This window comes from Myxine glutinosa, unplaced genomic scaffold (assembly GCF_964187855.1).
Source record: "Myxine glutinosa unplaced genomic scaffold, kmMyxGlut1.1 SCAFFOLD_584, whole genome shotgun sequence".
In the NCBI taxonomy this organism is placed as follows: domain Eukaryota; kingdom Metazoa; phylum Chordata; class Myxini; order Myxiniformes; family Myxinidae; genus Myxine; species Myxine glutinosa.
Genome location: NW_027616680.1, coordinates 1 through 24,988, shown reverse-complemented (window position 1 = coordinate 24,988; position 24,988 = coordinate 1). Strand labels below are relative to the sequence as shown.

At 49.5% G+C, this 24,988-nt stretch overlaps 1 protein-coding gene across 1 annotated transcript in view; it reads right to left on the bottom strand.

Annotated features, from left to right (window-relative positions):
* LOC144889024 (uncharacterized) overlaps nucleotides 1-23,445 on the bottom strand; it is a gene marked incomplete at its 5' end in the record, with an annotated part of 45,060 nt that extends 21,615 nt beyond the window's left edge. Inside the window, one exon of the mRNA XM_078768834.1 lies at nucleotides 23,353-23,445. Within this exon, the coding sequence (XP_078624960.1) occupies nucleotides 23,353-23,445 (93 nt within the window). The remainder of the gene's footprint in view (nucleotides 1-23,352) is intronic.
* Between the last annotated feature and the right edge of the window lie 1,543 nt (nucleotides 23,446-24,988).

Sequence of the window (24,988 nt, the reverse complement as noted above, 5' to 3'; positions counted from 1 at the left end):
AACAACACTCTGTAGAACCGACCTTCCCCTATTTCCCCCCTTAAATGTCGTGCCCAGGTTCACCGCATCTCACGTAGACAACTTTCGGACATCTTGCTAGTTATTCTTAGTCTATGTCAGTTAAGGACTCGTTTCCATTAATTCTGACTCTTCGTTGCACCAGAATGTGATTGTATGGCACCATTAGTAAGTTTAGGACCTCCCAATACCTCCCCACATCTCTTCCTCATGGAACAACAACACCAACAACAACAACAGCGGCGCGGCGGCGGCGCGGGGAGTGCGCGTCCTCACTCCGGCTTGGTTAGCCGCCATTGACCATGTGCTCCGACGGGGTTACCACGCAGGGGCTCGCTGTCAGCTCCTCGTCAAGGGCGGAGCCCGGTAACCCCCCTGCACCCAATAGGAGCGGCGGACCGATTCCATCTGGGGCGGAGCTAACGAGCCGAGGGCGTGTCACTCCCCGCTGAGCATGCGCAGAGAGGGGGAGGTGACGTCAGATGCGCCCACACCACGGAGAGAGAAGACGCCACCTCGAAGCGCTGAATACCTCCCCGCATCTCTGGACTGGACCGAGCTGTATCCTGTCCCTGAGCCAAGGTGCACCTTGAGCCATCGAATGCCTGCCCTTCCTTGCCATCAATCCCTGTGTAAGTCAGTCTTGTCCCGTTTGTCTGTGGTCTGTCGGGAATTAAGATAAGACTGTGTCTAAGTGCCCATCTTTCTGTGCTTTACCTCTTCCCGTGTAATCTACCCGTGTCTGCATCACCAATATTATATCCTCCTCCGGAGGTCTTGAGAACTGTACCCCTTGTGTCGTTTGATTTATCCCAGCCGTTGTGTCCTTTCCTTCATTGATTTAGCATAGCGCGACTTAGTCAACGTTCGAGTGGAATCGGGTAAACTGTGCGGACGCGGTAATACCAAACCGCTCGGTAAACTAACATCTAAAACCGCGTCTGTAACAATATATTGTTGCGGATCTCCTGGTCGGCCTTTCCCTTTACCAAGGGGGGGGGGTTAGTCCCCTTGTCTTTGACTAGCCGACGGGATCCGGGGCTATGACGTCACTTCCCGTCAGCGTTGGGTAGGGTCATAGAACTAATCACTAATACCTAATTACCAACGCCTCCCAGGAAGCAAGGAAATAAACCCCGCCCGAATCACGGTTGTAGGTGGAAACGCCGAGCGATAGCGAACCGTGATCCGAGCCGTTAACAAGGACTAAACCCGATCTGAGCGGTTCCGAATCGTGCCACGCTTATCCAATGGAGGAAAACACTGATACGGTCGAATCAGGAAAGACAGGAAGAACAGATTGGTTTATTTACAATTTGTACAGGAAGGAGAAGAAGAACACACAGTGCAGCTTAACACAGTCTTAACTTATCCCAGGACACGGGAGGGGGAGGGGGAAAAGGGAAGAGGGGGGGATGGGAGGGGGAGGGGGAAAAGGGAGGGGGAGGGGAGAAGGGGAGGGTGTAGGGTGGAGGGGGAAGGGGGAGGGAAGGGGAGGGCCAGTCAACAATGACGTTGCAGTTCTCATGGTCGGAGAGCAGCACAACAATCGCGACATCGTCCTGCATCTTCGCAACAGCACGAAGCGGATTTTGGAGACTCACCGATCCTGTGACGCCCTCCAGTACCGGCGTTGCCGGGCGGGGGAAGGGAGACCCGTACATTCCCAACCCGTACATTCGCCCTCTCGACTCAAGCTCACTCGGACAAAAGCCTCGCACAAATTACACCGTGAAGGCCCAATGGCCATGTCTATGCCACAAATCAAGTACGTGAGCGAGTCGGGCGCACTGAATTGAAAATATATAGAACGCTCATACTCCGTGAAAAGTGAAGCCGCCGTGTCACCATCTTGGTTAGCACGACTCGACCAACTCGCTTCGTGGATCTCGTTTGTTTTGAACGTGTGAATTACGTGCGAACGCGTAACTGTGAGTTTATGGCGGCAAGGAACATCAGGTGATCGCTCTGAGCGAATCAGCGCGCTGCTCTGCCACCTGCTCAGATTCCGTGTATAATATTCCTCGCTGAAATGCGCTGAGGTAAATATGAATAAAAAATATGGATCATCAAATATTTTGAGGTAGGCCATGTTCTTCCCAGGCTCAATGGCCATGTCTATGCCAAATATCAAGCACGTGAGCCTCTCCGTTTAGGAGTCTATCGATAACATTACACACACACACACACACAAACTGTGTTTTATATATATAGATATATGTATGTATGTATATATATATATATATATATATATATATATATATATATATATATATATATATATATATATATATACATATACATACTATATATATATATATATATATATATATATATATATATATATATATATATATATATATATATATATATATATATATATATATATATATATATTGTTGCGGATATGGGATTTGGCCTCCATCCATATCCGCTTGTAAATATTCCCCTATTTCCCCAATACTTCCCACCTATCCCCAATCCCCCATTCCCTAGTCCCATTTTCTGTAAACAACACTCTGTAGAACCGACCTTCCCCTATTTCCCCCTTTAAATGTCGTGCCCAGGTTCACCGCATCTCACGTAGACAACTTTCGGACATCTTGCTAGTTATTCTTAGTCTATGTCAGTTAAGGACTCGTTTCCATTAATTCTGACTCTTCGTTGCACCAGAATGTGATTGTATGGCACCATTAGTAAGTTTAGGACCTCCCAATACCTCCCCGCATCTCTTCCTCATGGAACAACAACACCAACAACAACAACAGCGGCGCGGCGGCGGCGTGGGGAGTGCGCGTCCTCACTCCGGCTTGGTTAGCCGCCATTGACCATGTGCTCCGACGGGGTTAGCACGCAGGGGCTCGCTGTCAGCTCCTCGTCAAGGGCGGAGCCCGGTAACCCCCCCGCACCCAATAGGAGCGGCGGACCGATTCCATCTGGGGCGGAGCTAACGAGCCGAGGGCGTGTCACTCCCCGCTGAGCATGCGCAGAGAGGGGGAGGTGACGTCAGATGCGCCCACACCACGGAGAGAGAAGACGCCACCTCGAAGCGCTGAATACCTCCCCGCATCTCTGGACTGGACCGAGCTGTATCCTGTCCCTGAGCCAAGGTGCACCTTGAGCCATCGAATGCCTGCCCTTCCTTGCCATCAATCCCTGTGTAAGTCAGTCTTGTCCCGTTTGTCTGTGGTCTGTCGGGAATTAAGATAAGACTGTGTCTAAGTGCCCAGCTTTCTGTGCTTTACCTCTTCCCGTGTAATCTACCCGTGTCTGCATCACCAATATTATATCCTCCTCCGGAGGTCTTGAGAACTGTACCCCTTGTGTCGTTTGATTTATCCCAGCCGTTGTGTCCTTTCCTTCATTGATTTAGCATAGCGCGACTTAGTCAACGTTCGAGTGGAATCGGGTAAACTGTGCGGACGCGGTAATACCAAACCGCTCGGTAAACTAACATCTAAAACCGCGTCTATAACAATTGGTGTCGGGAAGTGGGATCAGACCCGTAGCGCGCTTCACGCGCTCGAAATTATTAACGGCGAAATTTGATTTTGTTTTACAAAAATAAAAACCCGAATTTTGAAAGTCGCGCTATGGCGGATCAAGACGGCTGGGTTCCGGTAGAGGAGAGTGAGGCAGGTTCGATCCAGGACCAAATTGAGGGACAAGAGGAGAGCGAAGCAGTGAGGGTGGCAGGTTCGCAAAATAGCGTCGTCGCGCACGAGGTTACGGGCGCGCAAAATGGCGCCTCGCACATGGCTCCGGCGGCCGCACCCGCTGCACAAGTGGGAGGGATGGCCCAAATGCAGGCCCTCATGGAGCAATTTATGGTACAAATGCAGACGTCCCTCAACCTGCAGAGTGAGCAAATGAGGGCTCAGAGTGAGCAAATGGGGGTAATGGGGAACCGGATGGATGCTCAGGGTGAGCGATTGGAGGGCCAAATGGGGGTAATGGGAAACCAAATGGGGGTAATGAGGGACGAAGCGAGGGGTACCGGTGAGGGGTTAGACAACGGGATAAAAGAGGTGAAAAATGGGTTGATGGGGGTAGAAAACAGAATGGCCGCTCAAGAGAATCAAATGGAAGGGATGGAAAAGGGGTTAGAGGGGTTAGAAAACAGTATGGAAGGCAAATTGAGGGACATGAGGGACCAAGCGGAAAGGGAAGTTAAACAAATGGGGCAGCAGATAGAGGGGGTCAGAATGGGGGTAGAAACTAAATTGGATGCTCACAGGGAGGAAATGGAGCAGATGAGGGTGGCATCTGGGCAGGAGATGCAAGTGATGGGGGAAGAGATCAGAAGAGGGGTGAGTGAGGAGGTCGGAGGAGTGCGCGAGGAGGTGAGGCACTGTAAGGAGCGCATGGAGAAGGAGGTGAGAAAGGGGACTGTAAAATTGCAAGGTGGTATAGAGGAGTTGACGCTGGGAGTAGAACAACTGACAGTGGGACAAAAGGAGTTGGGGGACCAGGTAAAGAAGAACACAGCGGTAATAGAGGGTTTAAAATCGACACAGAAGGAGATGAAAAAGGACGTAGGGGTAATTAAAAAAGAGTGTCAGATGGTACATGAGGACCTGACGAGGAAGATGGACAAGGTGGTAGAGGTGATGGAGGTTAAAGAGCAGGATGTGCGGGAGCAAATAGAAAAAAATAAAGTGGAGTTAGAGGAAGAACTTAAAGGGGCGCACGAGGAGATGAAGGAGGTGAAGCAGAAATTAGAAGAAGTGGAAGAAGGGGTGAGCGAAATTAAGAAGCGACGGAGAGAGGATAAGAAAGAGATAAAGGAGGAAGTAAAAGAATTGGTCCAAAGTCTGTGTTCGGATCGTGATGATGTGCTCATTAACCGGATGAGGGATTCGCAGGTGATGGAGGAGAAGCAAAGAGAAAGAGGACCCGGTGTAAGTGGTGACCAATATGGTCGTGCGTATGATGCGCCAGGTGATTTAATAAGCTTGGGGGTCGAGATAGACCCGGATGTTCGTGAGAGGCCAAGAGTGAGGTGTATGGCTGGTCCGGAGGGTATGGAACGAGAGGTGCGAGGTGTGGGTGAGCAAGGTTGTGGTGGTATGGAATGGGTAGCGGGTTGCGGAAGTGTGACCCATGCATCGACACCAACAGGGGTAGTTGTTAGAGGGACAGGGGAGGCACGAGAGCCCCTTGGGGGTAATGTACTGTGGGGGCCCGGCCGGTTCGGCCCCGCGCTGACCCCGCAAGGGGCGACGCACGGGGTCCGGCAGGCGGGCAACGACTCGCATACGAGGTGGTCCCACAAGGTCCCACTCGCGCCGTATGACGGCAAGAGTGATCTACGCGCGTACCTGGCGCAGTTTGACTGTGTGTGTAAGGGCAACGGTTGGGGTGAGGACGAAGGTGGAGTACACCTGGTGGCCGCATTGCGCGGCGCGGCGGCGGAGGTGCTGACGGCATTACCAGCGGGTGCTCTCACCCTGCCAGCCCTCCGCGACGCCCTAATTAATCGGTTCGGCATTGAACAGCAGAGCGAGCTTGTTAAAGCTCAGCTCGCGCTGCGAAAACGCAAGCCCCAGGAAGCCATCGGGGAACTTGCCCACGACATTCGCCGCGCAGTGGGGATCGCACATGCTAGCATGGCAGCGGATTCCCGGGAAAGCCTGGCGCTGGACCATTTTATCCAGGCCCTCCCGGATATTGAGCTCCGGCAACAGCTCGCCATGTGGTGCCCGCAGACTCTGAGCCAGGCGGCTGACGCTGCGGCCCATTGGGAAGCAGCGAGGCCCCTGGCCCGGGGGAGCGAGCGTCACGCAATGGCGGTCCGCCAAGTGGGACCCCCGATGGAGGGCGGGCCCCTTAGGGGGCCCGCCCCCGACGTGAGTCCTGACCTGGCAGGCATGGTCCGGAGGCTGGTGGACCAGCGCCTGGCGGGACCTGGACCATGGCAGGCGGCCCCGGAGGTGGCCCGCGGTGGACCACGGGCGGGTAATCCAATTCGGACCTTCAGGGGGGGAAATTTGGAATTCCGGAGACAAGCACCTTATCAGGTGAGGTGCTATACTTGCAACCGTCTGGGTCACCTGGCGCGGCACTGTCGAGCCACGCGCCGGGATGATCCCCGGCGGTTGAGGTCCTCAACTCCGCCCAGGGGGGAGCGGGTTAGCCGACCCCAGACACCCCCCCGCCAGACCCCGGGAAACTAGAAGGTGTCGGGCACGTAGGGCGGTGTTCGGCAGAAGAGGATGGAGGAGAGCCCTCATTGACGCGACAGGTCATTTATTGTGGCCAAATTGGAACCGGTAGCCTGACAATCAGATGCAAAATTGCCGGCGTGGGGGTAGACGCCGTAGTGGACACAGGAGCTAGCGCCACGATCATCAGCCCTGTGGTCCTTGATTCGAGCGCAGGTGGCTGGGATAAGATCCAGCACCTGCAAAATTATAGTTTGCAACTTGCTACCGGGGTAACGGCCCCGATCATAGGGCGTGGTTCTGTGACCCTCAAGTTAGGGTCGGTAAGGAGGGAGATAGATGTTTGGGTGGCGGAGGTGTGCGACCCATGTTTAATAGGGTTGGATTTGTTGACTGCCAGCGGTTGTAAAATCGACTTGTGCCGGGGGATCCTGCAGGTGGGAGTAGAAGAGCTGCCGTTAGGGGGAGTGAGCACGGCCGAGAGAGCGGAGCTGGAGGCGTCCGAGGCCGTGACCATTCCCCCAAGGGCCGAGGCGATAGTGCCGGCCCGATGGGCAGCTCGCCCAACATGGCAGGAGTCCTGCGGCCTGGTCGAACCGGTGGCAGCGCAGTCCATACCGGGTTTAATCGTGGGCCGCACCCTTGTAAAAACGGACGGACCGGTAGTGGCCGTCCGAGTAATAAATATAAGTACAGAACCACGCACTATAGTAAGGGGCACGAGGGTAGCTGGCTGCACCCCAGTTGAGGAAGTCGCGACAGTGAGGGGCGAGAACGTCCAGCAGAGCCGGCCCTGGGGGGAGCCTTCAATAAGAAGTAGGAATTGGCCCGATCCCATTTGCGAGATGGTAAATCGTAGTAGCGTAGAGTTGGGAGGTACCCAGAGGGAGGCCTTACACAAACTGGTTGGGTCCCATTTGGACCTCTTCTCCCTGTCCACCGAGGATATTGGACATACGGGCCTGGTGAAACATCAGATCCACACCGGTGAGGCCCGGCCTATTCGTCAGGCCGCCCGACGGCTCCCTTGGAGCAAGAGGGCGGAAGCTGACGAGCAGGTTGAAAAAATGCTCGACGCAGGCGTGATCGAGCCCTCGGGAAGTCCTTGGATGTCACCTGTTGTGCTGGTCAAAAAGAAGGATGGGACCACGCGGTTCTGTGTGGACTATCGCCAGCTAAACAACGTGACACTCAAGGACTCATATCCCCTGCCAAGGATTGATGACACCCTCGATGCCGTTGCGGGCTCAAATTGGTTCTCAACTTTGGACCTCAAGAGTGGGTATTGGCAGGTGGAGATGGATAGGGCAGGGAAGGAGAAAACGGCATTTTCCACAGGTAAGGGACTGTATCAGTTTACTGTGATGCCGTTTGGTTTGTGTAACGCCCCCGCCACCTTTGAAAGATTGATGGAACATGTACTAGGCGGCATGCCATGGAAATCATGCCTGGTGTACCTGGATGACGTCCTAGTACATGCCAAGACCTTCCCCCAGGCGGTAGCTAATTTGGACCAGGTGTTCGGGTGCCTCAGACAGGCAGAGTTGAAGCTGAACCCGAGTAAGTGCACTTTGTTTGCAAGAGAGGTGGCCTATCTAGGTCACGTGATCGGCCGCGAGGGGGTAAAAACGGACCCAGACAAAATTAAAGCGGTAGAGGAGTGGCCCGCACCACGTACCATCAAGGAGGTGCGGGGATTTTTGGGACTCTGCTCCTACTACCGGCGCTTTGTGGCGAAATTTGCGGAGTTGGCCCGTCCCCTCCACCGGCTTACGGAGAAGGGGACGCGATTTAATTGGACACGGGAGTGCCACGAGGCCTTCCAAAAATTGAAGGGGTGTCTAACATCCGCACCCCTTCTAGCTTACCCCACTAGTAACGGGGCATTTACCCTGGACACGGATGTGAGCCAGGAAGGATTGGGCGCAGTTTTGTCTCAGACACAGGAGGGCGTGGAGAGAGTGATTGGTTACTATAGTCGGGCCTTAAGTAGGCCCGAGCGAAATTATTGCGTCACTCGCAAAGAGTTATTGGCTATGCTGGCTGCCATGAACCATTTCCACCCGTACCTGTACGGGCGGAAATTTTTGGTTAGAACTGACCATTCCTCCTTGCAATGGCTCCTTCGGTTCAAGGAACCAGAGGGCCAAATTGCAAGGTGGTTGGAAAAGTTGCAGCAGTACGATTTTGATGTGGCCCATAGGGCCGGGAAGGCCCATGGTAATGCGGACGCACTCTCTCGGCGTCCTTGTCTGGGGGAAAACTGCAAATTTTGTGCGAGACACAAGGAGAGGGAACAATTTGGCGATTCGGACCCGACCCTCGTTGTCCGGGCAACCCGGGTGAGAGGGCCAATTTTGCCACTAACCGCAGATGAGGAATTCGGAACTTTGGCATGGAGCACGGCCCAGCAGGAGGATCCTGTCCTGGGGCCAGTGTTCAATTGGGTCAAATTGGGGCAAAGACCAAAAGGGGAAGAGGTCACCCCCCTCGGGGCGCAGACCAAGGCATATTGGGCTCAGTGGAAAACCCTGGAATTGAAGGATAACATCTTGTATCGCAAGTGGGTGGAGGTTCCCTCTGATACAACTTCCTGGCTGGTGGTAGTCCCAAATAAATTTAAGACCGATATATTGCAACAGGTGCATGGTACCCGCCCCGGCGGCCATTTGGGCAGGACAAAGACGACATCGCAGGTACGCCGGAGGTTTTATTGGGTGAATATGGGGCGCGACATACAGGACTGGTGTCGGAGATGCGACGCCTGTACTGCCAAAAAGGGACCAGCACGGAGGATGAGGGCCCCCCTTCAATTACACCAGGTGGGGGCCCCCCCTAGAGCGGGTGGCCATGGATATCCTAGGCCCACTACCCCGCACCCACCTAGGTAATAAGTACATCCTCGTTGTGATGGACTACTTCACCAAGTGGCCGGAGGCCTACGCCCTCCCCAACCAAGAAGCAGGGGTGGTAGCGCAGGCCTTCGTGGAAGGATTTGTGTGCCGGCATGGGATTCCACAGGAGTTGCACACCGACCAGGGACGAAATTTTGAGAGCAAATTGCTAAAAGATGTGTGCAGTCTCCTGTCAATTCGGAAAACAAGAACAACGCCTTTAAGACCTCAATCTGACGGGATGGTGGAAAGATTCAACCGAACTTTAATCCAACAACTGGCACTGTTCACCGCCACCCGTCAGGATGACTGGGACGAACATCTCCCTTATTTGCTCATGGCCTACCGAACCAGCCAGCACGGGGCCACCGCATGCAGTCCAGCGTTGCTTATGTATGGGCGGGAGTTACGGGCTCCCGCCGACTTGCTCTGCGGTCCCGTGCCAGACACAGTGGTTAACCCGCCGAGGGAGGGGTACGCACGTCACCTAGAGGAAGGCATGGAGCTAGTCCATGCCTTCGCCCGCCGCCAACTCCATCTGGCGGGGGAAAAGATGAAGCGCAGGTACGACCACCGGAGCCAGGGGAGTCAGTACACTCCGGGGATGAAGATTTGGTTCTTCAATCCCCGGAGGAGGAAGGGTAGGTGCCCGAAACTCACCTCTCCCTGGCAAGGCCCGGGGGTCGTCCTGTCGCAAGTCTGTGACGTGGTAGTAAAAATCAAAATGGGGCCACGAGCCCTCCCTCGGATCGTCCACGCCGACCGGATAAGGCCTTACACCGGCGAGCAGGCGCCCCCGTGGATTGCCTCGGCTTTAGATGCCGAGGCGGGACCCAGTACCTCTGAATAAGGGGGGCTTATTAGTGCCAGAGGACTGGGGGATTGATGAGCGATGGGCCCGGTGGGTAAGGGTGGCATCCCTGCCACCCTTCCCATGTGGGGCAAATGCGCAATAGGTTATGGGGTGTATGGCAGTGAAAACTAGCCCGGGTGGGTTAGGTTATATTGATAGGGATCTAGCGAAGATGACATTAGGTAACGTTAAGGTTAGTTAGTAACAAGGATACCTGTAGTGGGGACGCAGGTAGATTAGAGTGGATGATAATGACGAGGGAGCGCAATAGTTTAAAGGGACGACTGGGAAGCGCAAGTTTCAGAGGGGAGTAGTTAGATGAGATGATGCTGTGTGAGAACTGGACAGGTGTGTGGAGCAGTGTATGAGTAGTGAGTGTTGTGGATCAGCGCGAATGCGCTTGGGGAGAGAAGGGTGCAGGTGGCACCAGGTGTGAGAGCACAGGTGTGCAAGTACAGGTGTGTGGAATATATGGAGCAGAGAATGAGTGGTGTGGAGAGAGTTGGAGTAAGTGGTACGGAGTGGTGTGCATGGTGCGAAGGTGTGGATGGGGGAAGAGTGGACCCCTTTCACGAGTACCCGGGGCGGGTAGTGTAAGTGTTAGGTAGAGGGTATAGGTAAATTGTGGTTGGATATTGGCATTTGTGGTGCGGTTGCAGAATGGTATTGTGGATGGGTGCATTAGTGTGTGGAAATGGCTGGGCGTGTAGCCTGTTAGTGTGTGTAGTTGGTTTGGGCACTCCACCACTGTGAGGATGTCGGCCAGGTGAGGCCGCAGGTGGGCTCTGGGAGCCGGTAGAGTTGTGGATGGGGCCTGAGGATCCGGAGGACGGACCCGGGTAGCCCAGTGCCAGAGAGGGCACCGAGTGGGGAGAGCGCCAGAGGGCCTTCCCCAGGTAGATAGGTTAGGGTAAGGAGCAGGTAAGCTCGGAGGCAACTGCAGTGGTGGAGGTGTGCAGGTGGGTAGACCTGCTGGGAGAGCTACACGTCACAGCCCAGAAATCGTGCGAGGGCACCGGGAGATGAATCGGGGGAGTGAGACCCCAAATTGAGAGGCACCACAGTTTGGTCAATGGGAATTGGTTTGTAGAACCCATAGTGTAAGTTGGCCAATGGATTGGCAGGGAAAGACCCCGGGTAATGTAAAGTTGTTAAAGTCATTTAGGAAATAGTTAGGATTGATGAACCTGTCGCACCATACGCAGCCACTTACCTGAGGTGATGATGATGACTCCACACCTGTGTTTTCTTTGTTCTGTGTGCAGGAAATGAGAATTGCTGTGTGGATTTGTGAGACGCATCACGACGTGGATAAGACATTGGGGTGATTCCATCTCTCCCTCCTTAGGAGGGACTGATGATGAATTGGTGATGGCAAATTTTGATGTTGAGTTGGAGATGGCAAATTTTGATGAGAGTTGGAAATGGCAAATTTGATTGGTTTGGAGGGAGAGAAGACGAATTTGGTTTATGGGAGGAACGGGGAAGACAGTAGGGACGTTTGTTGATTTGTAAAGTAGGTGTTTATGGGTAGTGTTGTGTTTTGTGAATACAGTAAGGGGTAAGGGAGGGGCAATGTAGGTTACCTGGTGGGGGGGGGGGCGTACGGTAGGAACGTACCTGTCTCACCTGGTTCCCATGTGCCCCCAGTGTGCATCACCTTGTATTGCGTGCACTTTTGCGCCCTTACCACCTTACTCACTTGTCTTCTTCTTTTGTCTCCCACCTACGAGGATCTGGCTTTGGGGCAGAGAGAGAGGAGAGAGAGGTGCTGGCTCTGCAGTTGTGGGCCTGCACTTTCGCTGCTTGCTGCCGGGATCGATACACCATATGGACCGCAATTTTTGTGGCCGCCCACCATGGACCGCAGTCTTTTGCGGGCAAGCACCACCCGTTGATGGACCTCTGGGTCAACGTGGCACCTATGCCATAGAGGTGAACCACTTATAGTTGGCCCCCCCTGACGGCCACAATTTAGAAATGGACGCGGTTGGCGCCTTTCTTTATTTTTAAGGAAGCCAGAACACCAAGTGGGCTCCAAGGCAAGACCAGCGGCAGAACATCGGCCGGCTGCGACACCACCGGTGATTATTGAACACTTTATTGGTGCACCGGATGGTGCTGACTGTATGAATAAGGGTGGTACTTTTGGTGCTTGGATGGGGTGCTCTGCACATTATTAAAGGCCGTAAGGCCACAGGGCACTCGCGGGTTGGTGTATCGATGCTGGCATGCGTGCGCTCTCTATGCATAACATCTGCATGTGTTCCTCCAAAAACAGGTCCTGGATCGTAGTGTAAATATCAGCGTAGTCTTGTGTAAATAATGCTCCCTACCGGCTGTATGTTTAGTTTGAGGATTCTTTCCGCGATTCGGTTATCCTGTGGGTGTGTTTCTGTGAGGAGAAGGGTGCAACGTCGCAGGGGGACATATTTACTCATTTGTGAACATCTGTAAAACTGTCGCACTCAGGGTTGAGTTAATAGTAGAGGGAACTACATCTGAGTGCCACACTAAAGTAGGTAAAAATTTATCGGGTCGGGCCGCTCCGAGGTAGAGAAGGGTGCAATGTTGCGGATATGGGATTTGGCCTCCATCCATATCCGCTTGTAAATATTCCCCTATTTCCCCAATACTTCCCAACTATCCCCAATCCCCCATTCCCTAGTCCCATTTTCTGTAAACAACACTCTGTAGAACCGACCTTCCCCTATTTCCCCCCTTAAATGTCGTGCCCAGGTTCACCGCATCTCACGTAGACAACTTTCGGACATCTTGCTAGTTATTCTTAGTCTATGTCAGTTAAGGACTCGTTTCCATTAATTCTGACTCTTCGTTGCACCAGAATGTGATTGTATGGCACCATTAGTAAGTTTAGGACCTCCCAATACCTCCCCGCATCTCTTCCTCATGGAACAACAACACCAACAACAACAACAGCGGCGCGGCGGCGGCGCGGGGAGTGCGCGTCCTCACTCCGGCTTGGTTAGCCGCCATTGACCATGTGCTCCGACAGGGTTACCACGCAGGGGCTCGCTGTCAGCTCCTCGTCAAGGGCGGAGCCCGGTAACCCCCCCGCACCAAATAGGAGCGGCGGACCGATTCCATCTGGGGCGGAGCTAACGAGCCGAGGGCGTGTCACTCCCCGCTGAGCATGCGCAGAGAGGGGGAGGTGACGTCAGATGCGCCCACACCACGGAGAGAGAAGACGCCACCTCGAAGCGCTGAATACCTCCCCGCATCTCTGGACTGGACCGAGCTGTATCCTGTCCCTGAGCCAAGGTGCACCTTGAGCCATCGAATGCCTGCCCTTCCTTGCCATCAATCCCTGTGTAAGTCAGTCTTGTCCCGTTTGTCTGTGGTCTGTCGGGAATAAGATAAGACTGTGTCTAAGTGCCCATCTTTCTGTGCTTTACCTCTTCCCGTGTAATCTACCCGTGTCTGCATCACCAATATTATATCCTCCTCCGGAGGTCTTGAGAACTGTACCCCTTGTGTCGTTTGATTTATCCCAGCCGTTGTGTCCTTTCCTTCATTGATTTAGCATAGCGCGACTTAGTCAGCGTTCGAGTGGAATCGGGTAAACTGTGCGGACGCGGTAATACCAAACCGCTCGGTAAACTAACATCTAAAACCGCGTCTGTAACAATATATATATATATATATATATATATATATATTATTATTATTTATTTATTTATACAAACTGTATGTACATATCATATATATACATATCTAAATATATCTATATATATATATATATATATATATATATATATATATATATATATATATATATATACATATATATATATATATATATACATATATATATATATATATACACACATATATATATATATATATATATATATATATATATATATATATATATATATATATATATATATATACATACATACATATATATATATAGATATATATATAACATGTTGAAGTAATGTGCACAGTGAACTGTACTGCGAGCTTTTCAAGGTAAGTGGCAGGTATTTATGGGGTTTCTGTTAAACCTCATCTGTACCTTTATTGACCTATCTATATCTATAAAACACAGTTTGTGTGTGTGTGTGTGTGTAATGTTACCGATAGACTCCGAAACGGAGAGGCTCACGTGCTTGATATTTGGCATAGACATAGCCATTGAGCCTGGGACGAACATGGCCGAGACCATATTTGACGAGATCCATATTTTTTATTCATATTTACCTCAGCGCATTTCAGCGAAGTACCCGCTAATCTCAGCCGGTTCCAGAGCAGCTCACTGATTCGCTCAGAGCGATCACGTGATGTTCCATTCCCGCTGCCAGACTGATTCGCTCAGAGCGATCACGTGATGTTCCATCCCGTCACACGTCACACGTTTTTTCACCTTTTATGCGATCGTGTTTTGTATCGATTTTGTGCGATATGAATTAAATTTCTTTGAAACAGCTGTGAAACGTCTTTCCACAACCCTTCCGTAACCGATTGGAGCAGTTTATTGCCGCACAAAACGAGATCCGCGAAGCGAGTTGGTCGAGTCGTGCTGACCAAGATGGCGACACAGCGGCTTCACTTTTCATGGAGTATGAACGTTCTATATATTTTCAATTCAGTGCGCCCGTGATTTGTGGCATAGACATGACCATTGGGCCTTCACGGTGTAATTTGTGCGAGGCTTTTGTCCGAGTGAGCTTGAGTCGAGAGGGCGAATGTACGGGTTGGGAATGTACGGGTCTCCCTTCCCCCGCCCGGCAACGCCGGTACTGGAGGACGTCACAGGATCGGTGAGTCTCCAAAATCCGCTTCGTGCTGTTGCGAATATGCAGGACTATGTCCGATTGTTGTGCTGCTCTCCGACCATGAGAACTGCAACGTCATTGTTGACTGGCCATCCCCTTCCCTCCCCCTTCCCCCTCCACCCTACCCCTCCCCTTCTTCCCTGCCCCTCCCCCCTCCCTTTCCTCCTCCCCCTCCCCCTCCCCCTCCCTTTTCCCCCTCCCTTTTCCCCCTCCCCCTCCCCGTCCCTTTCCCCCTCCCCCTCCCTTTCCCCCTCCCTTTCCCCCTCCCCCTCCCCCTCCCTTTCCCCCTCCCCCCTCCCCCCCTTCCCCCTCCCCCTCCCTTCCCCCTCCACCCTACCCCCTCCCATTCTCCCCTCCCCCTCCCCTCCCCCACCCTTCTCCCCTCCCCCCCCCGTTCCCCTCCCGCCTCCCCTCCCCCGCCCGGCAATGCCGGGTACTTCTGCCGGGTCCCCCCCTACCCCTCCCCCTCCCCCCTTCTCCTCCCCCCTCCCCCCTCCCACTCCCTCCCCCTCCCCCTCCCACCCCCTCCCCTCCCCCCTCCCACCCCCTCCCCCTCCCCCCTCCCACCCCTCCCCCTCCCCATCCCCCCCTCCCTCCTCCCCCTCCCCTCCCTCCTCCCACCCCTCCCCCTCCCACCCCCTCCCATCCCTCACCCTCCCCATCCCCCCCTCTTCTCCCCTCTCCCCCAAAACTCTTCTCCCCTCCCCCCCGTTCCCCTCCCCTCCCCTCCCCCGCCCGGCAATGCCGGGTACTTCTGCTAGTTCCTTATAAATGTGGCATTTACATAAAAAAATTTCACCAAAAAACCACGTCACGATATTTTGTCATCTATCACTGTAGCAACGTGCACATTGGTGTTTTACATTAATCACGGTGTATTGCATTGTTCATGTCCGCAGCTTGGTGGAATACTGCTCTCCCCTCTGTGCTGGTGCTCCTGCCTCACACCTAGCTCGGCTTCACGCTGCACAAACCAAAGCATTCAGAATCATTGGAATCTCTTGCGACTAAGCTGATTCTGAGAGTCTTTCAGTCTCTCACCGCAGGCAGGTTGGTGGTCTTTCTACCTTCTACCTCCGTATCTCCAGCCATGCACCCCTGCTCTGTCTTTCATTCCTCTATTTTTCCGCCTCTGGAATAAACTCTCACATTCTGTTTAATCCCACTCCTCCCTCCTCCCTCCAGGTCTTCAAAACAGCTGTTCACCACCATCTCTTATTTTCCTCATCCAAAAGCTTGATCTTTCCTGCCCCCGTAATCCACTCCGAATCCACCTCCATCAAATCCCCTGTTTTCTTTGCTGAAAGTCCCTATAGTGTCCATCTTGTTTATCCCGTATACCCCGCCCCAGCCCTACCCCTTCCACAAATCTCCTGATGTCCCTATTCTCTACTGTTGTGCTTCCCTCTCTCCCCCCTTATCTTGTATGTTCTATGTGTTAGCTCTTCCACGAGCCTCGACTTAGTATACAAAAAAATATGGTGTATTACTTTATTAATTGCTCTTTTGAAATCTTGAATTTAACTATTTATCTCTGCCACTGAAGGTGGACGGAGGTTATGTTTTCAACCCCTGTTTGTCTCTTTGTCTGTGAGCAGGCTATCTCAAAATGTTGTGGACGGATTCGGGCAAAACATGGTGGACAGGTTGTTTGTGTGATAAGGAAAAAATGATTACATTTTGGTGAAGATTCTCATCCGGATACGAGAATTTTTTTCTCTTTAAAATGATTCTTCGGCATTGAGTGATAGGGTCAAAAACTACATACAGCATGATATTTCCGAAGTTATGGACGAGTTATGACAAAACTTGGTGGATGGGTTGGGTAAGTGACAAGAACAAGCGGACTCGGTTTTGGTTCATGTCCGAATCCAGATCCGCCCTGTCAGTGGATACAAAAGGTAAACTGTTCAACGTAGTGGAGGTATGCACTCTACCGAGTGTTGTTCTCGCTAAGGTGTAAATTTCATTACAGATTGTTGCACATATGATTATGAGCTGTCTGCAGAGCGTTGGTGGTGCTGAAACAGTTTCTTCCAAAAAGCTACGCTGGGTTGTTTGCCATTGCCTTCCGAGCAGTAAGAGCAGGAATTTGTCATTTGTTCAGTGTGCCGTTGGCAACTCACCTACTCTTTACGAAGGACGCCATTGGATCTTTAACTTTCACCAAGTAATGCTGGCAGACAGGACGCCCACTCGAAGTCCACCCGAGGGATGGCACATGCATTGTTGCCTCGCCCTGCTTGCACCAGGATGACAGTCTATAGCTGTCATGACAGTTTGTTTTATATTAACCAGACTTTGTGGCTTAATGGTTAGAGCGTCTTCTCTGAGGTCTGCTCTGAGTCTGGGAGGTCGGTGGTTCAAATCCTGGCCCGAGTCATACCAGACTTGTATCGACGCTCAGCATAAAGCATATAGCATGGACAAACAACCATAGTACATGCTTTGATGGCTCTAATAGCCTCCGCCTATGTTGAGGTTCTTGTAAGGAAGCTCATATTTATTTATTTAGCTGGGTTGGGATTCAAACCCAGCCGAGATATCTGAGAGGCTCTCCTGCCAGCCCATTTCACATATAACTATTGCTCTGCGTTGGCACCACAAGAGAGTTATTCGCCATGAAGGATCACAAGGTGCTGACTTTTCAGGATTTACCCCTCATCGCAGCAAAAACTCTTTTGCTCGGACAAAAGGTAAAGCCTAAAATAACAGCACCTACTTTTCTACTTTTCAAAATTGAGGAACTACTTTTCAGCAGGTTTTCAAAATTGAGGAAGTACTTTTCAGCAAGTTTTCCAAAATTGAGGAACTATTTTTCAGCAAGTTTTCACTATTAAGGAACTATTTTCAGCAAGTTGTTCAAAATTGAGGAACTACTTTTTAGCAAGTTTTCAAAATTGAGGAACTACTTTTCAGCAAGTTTTCAAAATTGAGGAACTACTTTTCAGCAAGTTTTCCAAAATTGAGGAACTATTTTTCAGCAAGTTTTCACTATTAAGGAACTATTTTCAGCAAGTTGTTCAAAATTGAGGAACTACTTTTCAGCAAGTTTTCAAAATTGAGGAACTACTTTTCAGCAAGTTTTCCAAAATTGAGGAACTATTTTTCAGCAAGTTTTCACTATTAAGGAACTATTTTCAGCAAGTTGTTCAAAATTGAGGAACTACTTTTTAGCAAGTTTTCAAAATTGAGGAACTAGTTTTCAGCAAGTTTTCAAAATTGAGGAACTACTTTTCAGCAAGTTTTCAAAATTGAGGAACTACTTTTCAGCAAGTTGTTCAAAATTGAGGAACTACTTTTCAGCAAGTTGTTCAAAATTGAGGAACTACTTTTTAGCAAGTTTTCAAAATTGAGGAACTATTTTTCAGCAAGTTTTCAAAATTGAGGAACTACTTTTCAGCAACATTTACAGCAACTTTCAGTACACGCAAAAACTCTATTTTATACGGACTACTGTTGCAAAAACTTTTAACGTTTTTCTTCGACAAACGTTGTAAAAGTTGTTTGTAACGCGAGTTAGATGGTATTTGTAACGTGAATCGAGGCACCGCTCGTCGCCATGAGATGATCAACGGAAACTAAGTTTTTCCGTCGAGCTTGGATTGAGGGCGAAGAAAGGAATTGTGTTTCACGCTTCCGTTGAGCTCAATAGATGCGGTTTCCCTGTTAACCTCGTTAGCGACTCATTAACGGATATTTGGCCGTTGCAGGATCTGATCGCAGGTCGCATAACTCCGCGTCCGTCCCAAAAGGCCACCCTAACAGCAACCTGAATCAGAAAAAAAAGAGAAAACCCGAAACGGTAAGAAATGATAACCGATGGATTCGTTGTGCTTTTACTGAGTCGTCACCGAGCCCTTCAGTAAGCGAACACACCTCCGGTAGCTTGTACCTGTTGCTGCGTTTGAGCCTTGCGAGTAACCGCTGAAACCTCTCTCTCCAGGTTTTCCCCGACATCTTTGTTCTTTGTTCCTTTCACACTTCTTTTTTGCTTTTTCACATTTTTCTTTATCCCTTATAATTCTTTCTTTTTTTCTGTAAAACTCTCTTGGCTGCACCTGAATGGGTTTGAGCATTGAGAAGTAACCGCTGAAACCTCTCTCTCCATGTTCTTCCCGGCATCTTTGTGCTTTGTTCCTTTCACACTTCTTTTTTGCTTTTTCACATTTTTCTTTATCCCTTCTAATTCTTTCTTTTTTCTTTTTTTCTGTAAAACTCTCTTGGCTGCACCTGAATGGGTTTGAGCATTGAGGAGTAACCGCTGAAACCTCTCTCTCCATGTTCTTCCCGGCATCTTTGTGCTTTGTTCCTTTCACACTTCTTTTTTGCTTTTTCACATTTTTCTTTATCCCTTATAATTCTTTCTTTTTTCTTTTTTTCTGTAAAACTCTCTTGGCTGCACCTGAATGGGTTTGAGCGTTGAGGAGTAACCGCTGAAACCTCTCTCTCTAGGTTCTTCCCGACATCTTTGTGCTTTGTTCCTTTCACACTTCTTTTTTGCTTTTTCACATTTTTCTTTATCCCTTCTAATTCTTGCTTTTTCCTTTTTTTCTATAATGCTCTCTTGGCTGCACCTGGATGGGTTTGAGGGTTGTGGAGTAGCGACTAAAACCCGATTCCTATCCAGGTTGCTCCTGATTATTCCATCTTTGCTCTTTGCTTATCTGGGTTCCTTCTGATGTCTTCGTTGCAGAATTTTATCTCTCTCTTTCTTTCTTTCCTCGCTCGTTCATTCCCTTGCCTTGTCCATCTTCAGATCCACAGTTAGTTGCCTTTTTACCTTGCTCTTATCAACTTGCTCTTCAGTGTGTACCGCCTCTTATGCTGTATGGAAGAAAGGACTGCTGGTGAAGACATCTCGACTGGAATGCAATTCTAAAGCCAGTGGAGGTTGCACCATTCACTGAATTAAAAGCGTGGCTGTGCTGCTCATGCAGACCCCTTGCGCATTCGAGCAGAAATTTGTAATTTGTTCAGGGGGGGGGGGGGGGGGGCGACAATAACTCTTTACTAAAGCCATCGTGGAATCTTTAACTTCCACCGACGGCCAGTGCTGTCAGATGGGTCCGCCAGTTGAATGGCCTTTCCGAGGGACGCGCACGTTGATGAAGTGCCCTGCACACACTTCGATGTGGAAGTTGCACCTGTATAGCATGCAGACAAGCCATTCCAACTGGAAGCATATTTCCGGAGATGGATCGTTTTCTCCCTCGTGATGCCATTGCTTCCAGGATTTCATCATCACGAAACATGAACACCTTCAAACACCATTCCTTGGTTCTGCCGGAAAATCTAACAGATGTATCAGACCCGGTAGAAGCATGGAAGACGAATAACACCGATGCATGGTTTTGGCCTACCTTGTCATAAATTGGTTGCGCTGTAATGTTTCTCTTGTTGGTTGTTATATCTTCATTTTGCCTTTCCTTCTCTATGTATTTTAAGTACATTCTCAGATATTGTTTACGAATTCGCACGAATCCCCACAATGTTACTCAAGTCGACATGACGTACCGCTACACATTAGTCTTTAACACCTCCATTTGATGATTTCCTGTTGGGATATAATTTGTTTCGTTTATATTCTGTCCCTTTTAGTTTTAACTTCCGTTTCCTCCATTTCATATTGAACACCTTACAAGCTATAATACACATCCGTTTATTTGCCGCTTGTCCTGCTGTTGCATAGAGTTCCATGGACTCGCAACATGAGACCGGAAATAATGCGTTTGGATGGACGGAGGTTGTGTTTTCACCTGTCTGTGAGCAGGATATTTCAAAAAGTTATATGGACGAGTTACAACAAAACTTGGTGGACGAGTTGGTTCGGTGACAAGAACAAGCCGATCAGATTTTGGTTCAGGTCCGAATCGAGATCCGACCTCTGAGTGGGATACAAAACGTAAACTGTTCAACCTGGCGGAGGTTTGCCGAGCGTCGTTCTAGTTGATCCAATGTATTTCCTGAATGTAGTGATTTGTATGTTTTATGAATTAACGGCTTGTAAGGTCAATAACATATTGATATGTTGGTATGCTCGCGAGGTTTCTCCATTCTTACAATACATGCCATCCCTTCCTCCTCCCTCCCTTTCCCCTTCAAGTTGCCCCCGACAGGGGGTATGGGTTACGACCGCTCTGCGGTAATCCGTCCGGTGGCAGCGATGGCAGCGGCAGAAACACAGACACATCGCGCATTTCCACCCACTGACTTCAAGGAAGATCTACACCATACCTTGTAAGCTCACTCCATGACCCCGATATGCATACTTGATCCTTGACCCCACCAAACATTTGAACCCTTCAGGCTGCACACTCGAAGGGTTTATATACTTTTCGAAAAACATGTGCGGGAACTGCTTGCCCATTTTGGAACAAAGCGACATGAGCGTAAAATGTGTGGCACAGCTTTGTTTGGGCGCAGTGTGGGAATTCAGTGTGTACCGTTGGATTAAAAGGATCCCTCCTCCTTAGCGATGAAATATCCCTCGGGACCACACGCCTATAATCAAGTCATTTGTTTCCAAGCTCTCGGCTCCTCAAGGTCGAACTGCAACTCCCCCTGCCTTCCCGGGTCAGGCTTCAGATTTCATTGCCTGATAAAACATTAGCGTTTCTCGGTTTGGGACCGGGAGAAGGTCCACCACCGCGGCCTTGCGGACTCGTCGCGGCAACTTCCTCGGGTGTTTCCTCAAGATACGCCATCAAATTCAAATGTAGGACTCTGTAGGTATACTAACTGATGACCTCAGCACCGTAAGTCGTGTATGTACAGGTATATCCAAGATTTTGATGGTAGTGTATAGGATGGCGGTGGCTCCCACGTTCTCTTAAAAACTCCCCAAATGCATGATCAGATCAGGAGCGAATGTCCTTCATGTTTTCGGGGGAAAACACGTCGAATCGTTTTGTCGTTATGTGCAGTTTACAGTTCCTGAAAAGGTGGCTTAGGGGATAGGTGGGGTGTCCAGAACCGATGTTTTAAGAATACTCATGGCTGATAGGATGGCCGAGCAGTATGTGTGCTCTCCTTTGAGGGTTCGGAGTCCTGACCCAGCTATAAACTAACATCCTGGTGTTTCACAGGCATGGGAATACATCATGTGCGCCCTCCCTCAGATTGAGGTTAAACTGGGAGCCCCGTTTTCCAACATTATGTGGTGCACGATAAAGATCCCACGGAAACGTAGGTGAGTTATTGCCGGCACCCTGAACTCAAATTATTACCTGGACTGTGGGAAGTAAGTGGTATTGTCCTCTTGGAAGTTCCTTAACACCACGTTGCACTACTTTTTTTTTTTGTATACAGAATTGAGGCTCGTGAAAGAGCTAACATTTATCACACAAACAAATCAAACAGACAAACAAACAAACAAAAAAAAGGGGAGCGGTAATCAAAATGGGGAGAGAAGGGGAAGCACACAAACACAACATTTGAGAGCAGGGACATCGGGAGATGTGTGGGAGGGAGAGGGCTTGGGGGGAGGAGGCGTGGGAAGGGGAGGGGGGTGGTAGGAGAAGTATAAACACAAGGACACCAGGGACTTCCAGGAAAGAAGTTGGTATTTCAAAAAAGTGGATTTGGGGTGAAATTAGCGGGGGTAGAAAAGATCAAGGTTTTGGATGGTCAAAGTGTTGATGCAACTTCTGCGTTATAAACGAATTCACCGTTGAAGTAGTTTGCGTGTTTCTTGTGAATGGCCTTCTTGGAATACGAAGGTCAACCGACATCGAGAGAATACATAGTCTGAATGGCAGTCAAATCCAAGTGGATGGATTTGGATAGTAGTGTAAGAGGTCGTTATGTAATTTCGTGCAAAATGTTTGTTAAAAGTAAACTTTCACTCGATTTTGTACCTTTTGATAGTAAAGGTTTAAAAAATTTACGGTGGCATTTTTTACAAACAAGGTAAGGGCACCAAATCCAAAATGGACACTCGTTATGGAATTCTTCTTCTCCTCCTCTTCCCTTTATAAGAGGTGTGGTTCAATGGCACCAAGCTTGTCTTCACTGTTGGACTCCTCCACTTCCCTCTGTCCTCAGCCTCGCCATATGGAATATATATATATTTATACATGGTCAAGGCTCATGGAAGAGCTAGAACACAGAATAGATCAGGAAGCAATATAACAACAGGAACAGCAGGACGAGAAGGGAGAAATGCCAACAGCAGGGCAGAGGGAGAGAATAGAGAGAGATGGACAAACAAGGGATTCGGGCAACGATGAGGGGGAGGGAAGAACACAAGGGGTGGACAAGATGGATACAGAAGGAAATTATTGGGGGGGGGGGGGGGGGGTGGGATGGAGTGATTTAACGGGTGGAGAAAATATCATGGTTTTGGATGGGGGATGATCTGAGATGGTGGTGAACGTCTTTCTTGAAGACCTGGAGGGAAGATTGAGATTGAAGAGAACGTGGAAGTTGGTTCCACAGGTGGGAAAAGAGGACCAAATGAGTGGAAGTGAGTAGCGATCCTGGATTTAGGCAGTTTCACAAGGAGGGGGTTGCTGGTGGACCACGTGCGTCCTGGAGATGCCACAGGGAGGACAAAGCACGGAGATGGCACGGGACGCAAGACCAGAAAGGAGGGAAAAGAAGACGGAGATACCACCGACCTGTCGGCGATGGCGAAATGATAGGCCCATAGACTCAGCTTCATCACGAGAGATTTCAATGATCTTGAAGGCCTTGGCTTCCACAGCGTCAAGCTGAGCAAGATGTGAGGCGGGGGCAACAGCCCAGGGGATTAAACAGAGGATAGATCGTTGGCATCAACCACAAGTCGTAGTTGCTGTTGTGAATTCAGTTATTATGTTGATACCATATTTATCACGACAAATACCTAAACAAAAGATATTACAGGCAGGAAAGACTATATGACAGCCATTTTGAATTTCAAAATGGCCACCGTGAAAAATATAGTAAGCTTGTATGCCAAAGCAAATACATGCATAATCGTACATTTTGAGAGGAAAAAACAAACACTTCGCATTATTCACACTGAACATTTATTTCAAATCAACAAGCACCGTATAGGTTATCGGCAAACAAACATATATTGTGTATTTTACTGTTTATTACCCTCGCCAGAGGAGAGGGTATTGCATTTGAGTCCGTTTGTTTGTTTGTCTGTTTGTTTGTCTGTTTGTTTGTTTGTCTGTTTGTCCGCACAGAATAAATACGATTTTCTCTGCAACCGTTGGTCTGATTGATAGGAAATTTCCACCATAGGTGCAACTCCACCTGAAGAATTTTTAAATGATAATTATGACGTTATAGGTCACGTGGTTCGGCCGCCATCTTGGAAAAATCGAAAAACTTTGCACCTCTATATCTCGGAAAGCGCTGAATAGAAAAAATAGAGACATGGCTCATTGTAAAGAACTCTCCATGCGGAATAAAATATGTTAATGATGATGTCATAGGTGCCTCCATCATGACGTCATAATTCGGCAAGTACAAAACTTCATCCTATCAAGATAAAATTTCTTGAGCATAATCTAGGAATAAATTAGTTTAGCAAAAAAATAATGATGACGTCATCAGTCACGTGGTTCGGCCGCCATATTTGTTTTAACACAAAAGCCTTAAAAACCACTGAAAATACATCCTGGCGAGGGTTTGCAATCTCTGATTGCTCTTTTTCTTGTTATTGTTGTACGGGCTGATACTTGAAGCTCAATCATCATTCCCATCTCTCACTAATTGTCCATCTGTGTTAACTTTGTTGCTGCAGCTATAACCCACGCAGCTACATACCTCTGTGCATGGAATATTGTTATCCTGACAACTACATATTTCCTTCCATCCACGTTTGCATCCACACTTTACCAAATTAATCATTGCTTCAGGGGCTGGTGGATTCAAACACGGAACTGGAGCAAATTACATGTAGCTGCGTCGAAGTTCCAACCACACTCAGCTGGAGATGGGAGGCCTGGGTGACTTTCTCCAGACTTTCTCCAAATCATTGTTATGTAAAATGTGCCTAACGAATATGTAAGGTTAACGAATCGGTAGTTGGAGGAAGACTCTCTCCTTCTGCCGCTGGATTTGAGTATAAGATCCAACGAAGCTCATTTGCTTTGGGGTAGAGTTTGGTCCTGTATAGCATCCAGACAAGTCATTCCAACTGGGAGCGTATTTCTGGGAATGGATCGTTGTTCCCAAGTGATTCCATCCTTTCCAGAATCTCATCATTGCAAGACACGAACACCTTCAAACACCATTCCTTGGTTCTCTTGGCAAATC